The 9506-nt window shown below is 41.0% G+C and overlaps 1 protein-coding gene across 1 annotated transcript in view; it reads right to left on the bottom strand.

Moving 5' to 3' along the window:
- Positions 1 to 8374, bottom strand: part of SLC25A13 (solute carrier family 25 (aspartate/glutamate carrier), member 13) — a 136438-nt gene extending 128064 nt beyond the window's left edge. Inside the window, exons 1-2 of the mRNA XM_014547556.1 lie at positions 8321 to 8374; positions 1800 to 1942 (exon numbers count right to left, since the gene is read on the bottom strand). Coding sequence (XP_014403042.1) covers positions 1800 to 1909 — 110 coding nt within the window. The 5' untranslated portion in view covers positions 1910 to 1942; positions 8321 to 8374. The remainder of the gene's footprint in view (positions 1 to 1799; positions 1943 to 8320) is intronic.
- Positions 8375 to 9506: the final 1132 nt, after the last annotated feature.

Genomic DNA, 9506 nt, shown 5'->3' with positions numbered 1-9506 from the left:
GAGAGAGAGAGAGAGAGAGAGAGAGAGAGAAACTAAATGTAATATAAAAACCTTAACCGGATTCTGGATTTTAGAAAAAGGAGATGAGGCATTTGAGAGGGGATGTGGAGAGAGAGATCTGGCATATTTGAAAATGGACTGCATATCAAATGTTATTTGGCATGATTATTAATTCTCCCAGGTATGATCATAGTGTGGTGGTTGTGTAGGAGAATGTTCTTAGTCTTAGAAGATAAATGCTCAAGTCTCATGATGGCTGCAATTTACAATTTAATAGTCCAGCCAAAAAAGGAAATTATGCGTGTGCACATTTGTGTGCAGAAAGTATGAATGTAAAAGGAGAGAATAAAGGTGGAAAACTGTTAACAGTCAGTCAATTCAGATGAACGGCATATATTGGGTGTTCATTGCATTCTTCCAATTTTTGTGTAGTTTAAAAAAATTTAAACTATCAAATAAGAAACAGAAAAAGATCTTAATCACTGAGTCAGATAATTTATGTTGCATAAGTTGGTCACCCTTCATCTGAATCATTAACACAGAAGGTATGGAGGCAACCAAATTTTCTCAAAAAAAAAAAATGTTTGCTAGACTAATTCTATGTCCCATCTACCTTTTGCTTTAGTGGACTAGTATGAAATATATTTCAGCCTCTCCTTGTACCACCTAGCAATGACCCCACCTTGGGGTGGAGATAGAACACAGAAGTAACCCCAATAACTGCTATCGGATCAGAGAGAGAAGGCATAACGCAGCCATCCTCCAGGATAAAACGGGATGTGTAACTGCCGATGTCCTCCCCACTCCTTGACATTCTGAACAGGTTATTCCACGAGTGATGGGACAACCGATAGATAACTAAGAAGAGGGAAGTGCTGGTAAGAATGGAGAACATTCACGGTACATCAAGAGATTTCACTTTGGCTGTATCTCAAACCAACACATGTGGGAAAATCAGACACGTGACAGATGAAGGCTCAGAGCTAGAAAAAGCCACCCCAGAATGGCAGGTAACTACTCTGTCAAAGGGGTAGGTGCTGGCAAGCAGCGAGAGCGGAAGGCTGGGAGCCCACCACAGTCTATACAGAGAGGCTGGTTCTGTGGGTTCTATGTGGCTATGAGGGGACACTGGTGTTCGTATCAGCAAGGGTGCGGAGTCCAAACTTCTGCACTTGGTGATAAAAGCCGACGGCAATCCTAGACAGTTTAGGCAAGACTCCTGTTTAAAACGTAAACCGAGAAGGCTGGCGGGAAAAACAATCCCAAGGCATTTTGCCGAGTGTCCGACTGAATTTTAGATGGTTCCGTCTTTCTCTTCCAGCTTGGTTAGCACGCTTTTCATGGAGATTTGGAATCATATCATTCAGTCTGTTACTAGTAGCATTTAATCGCATGTTAGATTTAAAAGTTATTGGAGCAGAGGGAAATATTAGAGAAAAGTTATATTCTTAGAGCTATGTTTCATATTTGCTCACAATTTTACAGTTCCTTTGAAAAATACCAACATAAATACAAACACTCTGGAATATCTTCATACCACTTATCAACTACAACAGTACCATGAAACTATAAATAGTTCTTTAAAGTGTATAAAAAAATACACATGCAAAATCCCCATCTGTGATACAAATGCTGGAGGAAATATTGAAGTTATTATTTCTAAAATAATGTATTACTTGTAATAGGTAGAGAAAATGCTCTTAAGAAATGGGAAGTGTATGCAGACTTCCTAATCTTTAAAGCAACAGAAAGCTGTTTCAAACAAAAATATTAAATGAGACAATAAGAAATAAACATACCCATCTTTGGTTTGATCCACCACACCGCTTAAAAGTTCCACAGTCTTTGAATTAGGCTGGCTTTCTCCAAAAATGTTCAAATAGCGAGTGACAAAGTCATTGGGAGACATGAAAAATTCACCATTTTTCTCAATGCTTGCATACTGTTTTTTAAAAAAAAAGAGAGAGAAGAGATATTTTATTCTCGAAAGTATACAATCGTGAGATTAATATGTGGAAAAGCTGAAATATTCAAAGGATAATATATCAGATATGATAATATTCTCTTCACAAAGAGTTATTTTCCATCACTTCAAAGAAAAAACAAAAACATAAGTACGCCAAGGTTCATGCTTATACCAGTGCTTCTCCACGGGGGGCAGCTTAGCCTGATTAACAGCTTGCGAATGTCAATGGCCCCCAGTAGCTGAGTACAACCATCGAGGAGGAGCCCTGTCTGCATGTTACCTGCCTTTCTGGGGGTGGAATTCTCCAGCTCTGAGCTTCCTCTGCTTGTCTATTTTCCCCCACAGGGGACATCTGGCAGTGTCTGATGACAATTTTGATTGTCATAACTTGGGGAGAGGGATGCTACTGGCACCTCACTGGTAGAGGACAGGGGTTCTGCTGAAGTAGTACACAAGACAACCCCCTACAACAGTGTCCAGCCCACAATATCAAGTGCTAAGGTTGAGAAATTATGGATTACAACCCATGTCTTGTTCTTTAGCAAGGATATAGGGCTTTTATTAAAAGTAGGATTAATTATGAAGTCATAGATGAATATAATCTAATTCTTTTGCCCATTTCTGCTTCAAGGACATCAACGATGCAAGAAAGGGTGACAAGGTACCCTCTCCCTCCAGGGAGCACACTCGTACCTTTCCGCCAACCCACCAGCCCCAGGCAGGCATCTGCTAACCTCTAAGGGACCCAGGAGACTTGCAACCAGGGGAGCAATGGGCAGAAGCAGCTTGTCCGGGCTCACCCCGAACCTGCCTGACTTCCCCATTTTCTCTGACTTCCCAGTGAGCTAAAGCAGCCCCACCTAGTTCTCTCCTGTTGCTTCTTCTATGCTAAGCCCTTCCTTGTTTCACTTTAAAATGTACCCTCAAAGTAAAAAACAAACAAAGGAAGGATGACAGACAGGCTGAGCTGGGAGAGACTGTTAACTGCATGGCTTCCTGTGGGGTTGTACGGAAGCGGGTATGAAATGCTGCTCTAGTACAGTCCTCTTCATTCTAGAGCAGAAATGGTCAGTAAGGATTAGGTGGCATGTGATGGTTTTTCACAGCGTTCCCCAGGTCTGGCCTTTAGTGTGTTACACTCCAGCTCATGTAGTTGGGACCTGCTCATTCCTGCTTTGTGGAGCCCCTGGTGCTGTGGGAAATGCTGAGAAACGACTTAGACATCATGCATTTTCCTATGGAGCAGGAAAGGGCCTCTTGGTCCTGGAGACACAGCAGTGATTTGAGGGATGTGGAGGAGGGAGGACAGTAAGCTACACAAAGAACAGGGATAAATGGGTGACAGAAACCATACTGGCGGCCAAAGAGAAAGGAGAGCACAGTGAATAACTTTTACAAGTGACCTGAGCCTCTCTCCTTAACAATTTTGAGAAGTTTTAATACAATTAAACGTATACTTATGAAACAGGGAGGCTTTTAGGATTCCTTGCACAACCCAATATGATACTAAATGTGATGGTTAATTTTGTGTCAACCTGACTGGCCAACAGGTGCCCAGATTAAACATTCTAGGTGTGGCTGTGAAAGTGTTTCTGAATGACGTGCACTTGAATCTGTGGACTCAGTAGTGGACTGCCTTCCCCAGGGTTGGACAGGCATCATCCAATCCACGGAAGGCCTGATAGAACAAAAGCTGGAGGAGGGAAGAATTTGCTCCCTTTTTTCCTGCCGCCTTGCTTGAGCTGGGACATACCTTTCCTGGCCCTCAGACTGAGATTTACATCGTCAGCTTCCTTGGTTCTCAGGCCTTCAGACGTGAACAAATTACCTCACCAGTTTTCCTGGGTCTCCAGCTTGCAGATATCATGGGACTGCTCAGCCTCTATAATGGATGGCTTAAGCCAATTCCTCATAATAAATATGGATGGATGGACAGATGGATGGATGGATAGAGCTAGAGATGAAGATATCTCCTACTGGGGTCCTTATGATATCTTGAGAAAAATAATTTTCTGCCCTACCCGGTTTGGCTCAGTGGATAGGAGCATCAGCCTGCGGACTGAAAGGTCCAAGGGTTTGATTCTGGTCAAGGGCATGTCCCTTGGTTGCGGGCACATCCCCAGTAGGAGGTGTGCAGGAGGCAGCTGATCGATGTTTCTCTCTCATCGATGTTTCTAACTCTCCCTTCCTCTCTGTAAGAAATCAATAAAATATATTTAAAAAAATAATAATTTTCTGAGATTCGCATGGGAGAATGATTTTTATTTGCATGGCTGACATGCCTATGCTATTTGGCCTTCCCTTTGCTCCTTTCCTGTTATTAATAACTAGGTTAATTACAATGGTATCAAATACATATCTGTTTAAATTAACATGAATCAGCATCAAAAGTGTTAGGCAGACAAAAAAATTCATGTCAGAAGCAAAACTGACCACACCTAGACTTTAATTTCCACACCCAGACAAAACACTAGCCAGCACTTACCTCGAGAACAGCCTGCATAATGAAGTTCAAAGGCCTTATGGAGAAATGTCCTACACCAAGTCCTGCCCTACTTACCATTCCAGTATCATTGCCCAAAACCCTATGCTCCGGGCCACCCCACACTCCTGGTACTCTTATATCGCACAAGCTCTCCCTTTGCCTGGAATGTTCTTCCTTTGCCCCAGAACCCTCTTCTGCCTTCTCCTTTTGATAAATAAACACCTACTCATCTTCAAATGCAGCTCAAACACCACTACCTCCCTATAACTTCAATGACTCTCTCTAGGGAGACATAATTAGCCCCTTATCATCTTCCTGCTAATTAATGCTATATAATACTCATCATCCATGTAATGGCTTTATCTTTTTATTATACTTTATCTTTTTATTGCACTGTGAAATAGTTAAGTGCAGGAGCCATAATTTATACACTTTTATATACCCCATACCTCACACTACTTTACAGTAAACACCTTAAAAAAAGAAAAGAAAAAAAACTAAAGTAGAAATTATTTTAACTCAAAAACATAAAATAAGTCAGTATTGGGCCCATTTTAATCCTCCAGGATCCCTCTTTCCTTATCTGTCTCGGTTCCATTGGCTCTCTCATCTCCACAGCTACCTGCTACCAGTACCTCTGGTACCAGCACCTCTGGTCCAAGGGTACAATGATGCTTCTCTTCACATGCCCCAAGCTACAGAAGAATCCTCTACCCCGGTTAACAGAGAGAAGGCTGGGATATTTATTAGAAAAAAAAGTCAGGAAAAAGTCAGAAAATCCGCAAAGTAGTCAGGTTTACAGAATGCTTATGGCTGATCCATAATTAACTATAAAACCCAGCCACAGCAGAGACGTGCCTGGCACAGTCCCCAGGGCGCCTCGCTCCTATTCTTCCTCCACCACAACACCGTCTGCGTCTGCGGTAGATGGTAAACAAGAGATCCTCAGCATGCTGAGCCAAGGATTTGCATCAGTACCACACTATCCAGGCCTGATGAGGTCACCCGAACCTTTGCCAGATCCACAATCCCTTCCAGAAACTGCTGACCACTATTTTCTTCAGGGACGGTTCTCCCCACATCATCCCCCGGACTCGAAGTCATACTGAACTCTCGCTCAATAGCCAGGTAGTCCTAGCCACCCCTCCAAGGGAGGACAGACAACACTTCCCTATTTGGTCCCATAGATTCCACCCCAGCCCACAGGCCCCCTTACCCAGAAACCCCACAGCTGGCACTCCAAAACCCCACATGGAATTCCTACCCTCCCCAGGGTCTACTTGACCAATCTGATTTGTTTCTAGTATAGACTTTCCTGCTATTGAGAAACCATATCTGGAAAGGACATATTGTCCCAAAGTAGGACCTTAACCTGCCACACGGCCTCAAAAGGTGGACACCGCTTTTACCTGGAGCCTTTCCACTGATTACGCCAAAAGACTAGTGAGGCCCTGACCGGTTTGGATCAGTGGATAGAGCGTCAGCCTGCGGAATGAAGGGTCCCAGGTTCAATTCCTGTACCTTGGTTGCGGGCACAGCCCCAGCAGGGGGTGTGCAGGAGGCAGCTGATCGATGTTTCTCATCAATGTTTCTAACTCTTTATCCCTCTCCCATCCTCTCTGTAAAAAATCAGTAAGATATATTTTAAAAAAAAGACTACTGAGTATATCTAGATGCACCATCTGCTGAGACATTCTGAAAGCTGTTCCCTTTTCCTGTCAGAGGATGCCTGCGACTACAGCTGGTTTAGAAAACAGAAATACATAACAGACAAGTCTTGAGTTCAAATACAGGTCTTAGGACTTTGTTAGCTCAAGGTAATGAACTTTACTCTTTTCTCTAGGCTCTTTGGCAACCCACTCACATGCTCTTCTGCAAGTGGTCTTCCAGAATGACATCATTAGAGTTTTTCAATAAAGACCTTAAATACACATACTACAAATAGCTGAGGTTCCCTCATATACACCTGATCCCAATCATAGTAGGCCCAAAATGCATAGCAACAGACACTGGTCTAGGTAAGAGACGAAGCGTTTCTGCTTCCTGGACTGTCAGTATCCAGAATCATTTTCCACTTTAGAATCTCAATATTGTATTGTCCTTTTGGGCCCAAAACAAATTTATAAAAGATTTCTGCTTTCTTATATATCAGTGGTTCCCAAACTTATTTGGCCTACCGCCCCCTTTCCAGAAAAAATATTACTCAGCGCCCCCTGGAAATTAATTTTTTTTAATTTTAATAGCAATTAAACAGAAAGATATATGTATTAATGTTTCTACCTTTTTCGTAAAATATAGTAAAGAAAGGTGTAAATTAGAAACATTGAAGTTTGAAATTATGAAACTACTTATTGAACTCAGAATAGAAAGGTAATACAAAAAAGTTAAAACAAATGCACCTGTGGCCATCACCGCCCCCCTGGATCGCTGCAGCGCCCACCAGGGGGCGGTAGCGCCCACTTTGGGAATCACTGTTATATATAATCCAAGCCTCCCTATAAATATATCCTTTTCCCCCCCTTTCCCCCAAAACTGCTCATATTTTTAATCATTTTCATTTGGAGACTTTGTCTCTCTGTGTTTGAATTATTTAATTGTAAACATTTACTGAATCAATATCTAAAGCAAATCAGGTGCTGGGCACTTTCATAAAGTTTTTTTCATTGATTCTTTATAATTTTTGTAACATTATGAAAATGTTCAAACACACACAAAGTAGAGAGAATAGTATAATAAACCCAATACTGCATTTCCCAATTTCAAAAATTATCATCATACTGCCTGCTCATTTTTCCCTACCCCACCAAAACTGGATTATTTAAAAGCAAATCTCAATATCATAGTCTCATAATCTCTGTAAATACTTTAGTGTGTATCTATATAAGAGAAAAAGATCCTTTATGGTTCCCATAATCTGAATACCATTATCAGCCTAAACATCAAAAATAACAAACACTCAATATCGAATAATCCTGTCAGTGTTTAAATTCCCTGATTTTTCAATTTGTTTAATGGTAATGCATATTGATGAAGAAAGTGATGCATATAAAATTATTAACTTTTAAAGACATATATTCTCAGTACACAGCAGATTATCAAGTTTCTCATTCAAAGCCTGGGTCTTCTTTATATACAGCACAGTTACCTTTCGTATGTGTAGAAGAAGGCTACATAAATACTTTTAAAATAACCTTTATAAAAGTGGCCTTTTCTTTTTTTGAGTACTTTGATTCCGGTTGAATAACATTAAAAGTGGTTCAGTGTTTGGAATCTGAGGTAGACTTTTATTAGAGGATTAATCATTCACTGTGCAATATGGCAAAGTAGGCGAAACTGGAAGAAACTAAGGACATAAACTTGCATGGTTCTGTTGTGATTTCACATCTAGTATTACTCATACTGCGGCCTCCGCACCAGGCAGCACAGTTGTAATAAAATGATGATGATGACGACAATGATGATGACGGGCTTCTGGGTGAAAGAAGGATTACTGAAATGTTTACAAAGAGCTTTAAACTGCTTAGGAGGAAAAGCATTACCATTAAACCGCACAAGTAAACCCTGGGAAGGTAAATGGGTTGGGAGACTAAATCCCCCAGGAACTCCTTTTCAATACCTGACACCACGTGGTGTGAGATAAGAGAAATGAAAATGTAAACATATCACAAACAAATAACAGCAAGTTTCTGATACATTTTTTAAAAAAATAGGTATAATTGTTAAGGACTTCTCTTAGGAGTCTTAAGTAATGATACTTTGGGGGATTTTTAAGAACTACAACAATAAAATAAAGATCTGCTTAAAAATAATCTTTAAAAGTTATAGAACACAGATCGACCAAGAAACAAAATAGATTCCTTTATACTGACCTTCAAAAATATTGTTCTAAGCTCAGCGGGATCCGCTCTCTTGGTTAAAGCCACCTACAAATAAACATAAAGACGTTTGTATTATTAGAACAAAGCTGAGAAATCAAGCTAGCGACTGAAAGAAATAAACTCCAGGTCAAAAATTAGAGGATTTCATTTTTGTACTTAAACAGTAAATTCCCCAGGACAAAACCTACTTCCTGAATTTTAAATTAGACTCCCTATGTGGCTTCATAAATGCTAACATTCTGGCCAAGCAACCGGTAAAGCTCCAAATATGTAGTGTTTAATGCATACCTTTATCTTTGGTTTGTTTTTTTCAAAAAGAAGAAGAAAAAAGAAAGAAAAGTTGAAACAGATTTTTAATCATCTGGCATTTTAAAACTATACTCCAGAGTGATCCCAACCCTTTCATAGGGGAATAGTAAATATTAAAGTACAACCTGTTTATTAACTCTGCAAGAGAAGATAGTTCTTAAAGAAGTTAGTGAACAAGGCAAATCATATTAACAAGCAGAAGGGGGGTACTTCCCACAGTGCCAGCCTGAGCAGGTGGGAAGGCCCCAGCTACCTGGGCATGCCAAGCCAAGTCTCCTCCTCTCCCCGACTTTTTAATTTAAGAAGACAAAGGTCTCCAAAGGTATGGCTATTATTCTCCACATTCTGGAAATACAAGGGGCTATGGTTACCTTTCAAGAGCAAAATGTGTCAGATTAGCTCAGAATAGGTGTTGTGCTTAATTCTCCAGCCCACAAAGTCCAAAAACATCATTGGGGAAAAAGCAAGACAAACTTGCACATGGCTGCCCCAGGCCAACACAAAAGAGTCCTTATGTGGAACCAAACAGTGGGCTTATTCAGCGTCCCATCACCCAGTCCTGCTGGCAAAACCGCCATGAGACTGAATTCTCACCAAGCACAGCGTCACCCCATGATAGAGCCAAGAGGGGTTCCTGGAACCGCCCCAATACTCGAGCCATGGCGCTATCCACAGGGAGATTTATGCAAATTGTTCTAAATCCCTTCTGTGTGTTTGCAAAGACTCTTCTGAGATCTTTGGACAATGGGTTCTCTGTCTCTAAGTGTGTAACTGCCTGAGTTCCTTTGCCCACCACTGTTGGGAATAATTTTATTAACTAATCACTGGGATGGGAGAGGTACTCTTTGGAAATCAGTGGTTGGTCACC

This window comes from Myotis brandtii, unplaced genomic scaffold, assembly GCF_000412655.1.
Source record: "Myotis brandtii unplaced genomic scaffold, ASM41265v1 scaffold48, whole genome shotgun sequence".
Lineage (NCBI taxonomy): Eukaryota > Metazoa > Chordata > Mammalia > Chiroptera > Vespertilionidae > Myotis > Myotis brandtii.
Note: the sequence above shows the minus strand (reverse complement) of the source record. Positions and strands in the feature narration are given on the sequence as shown.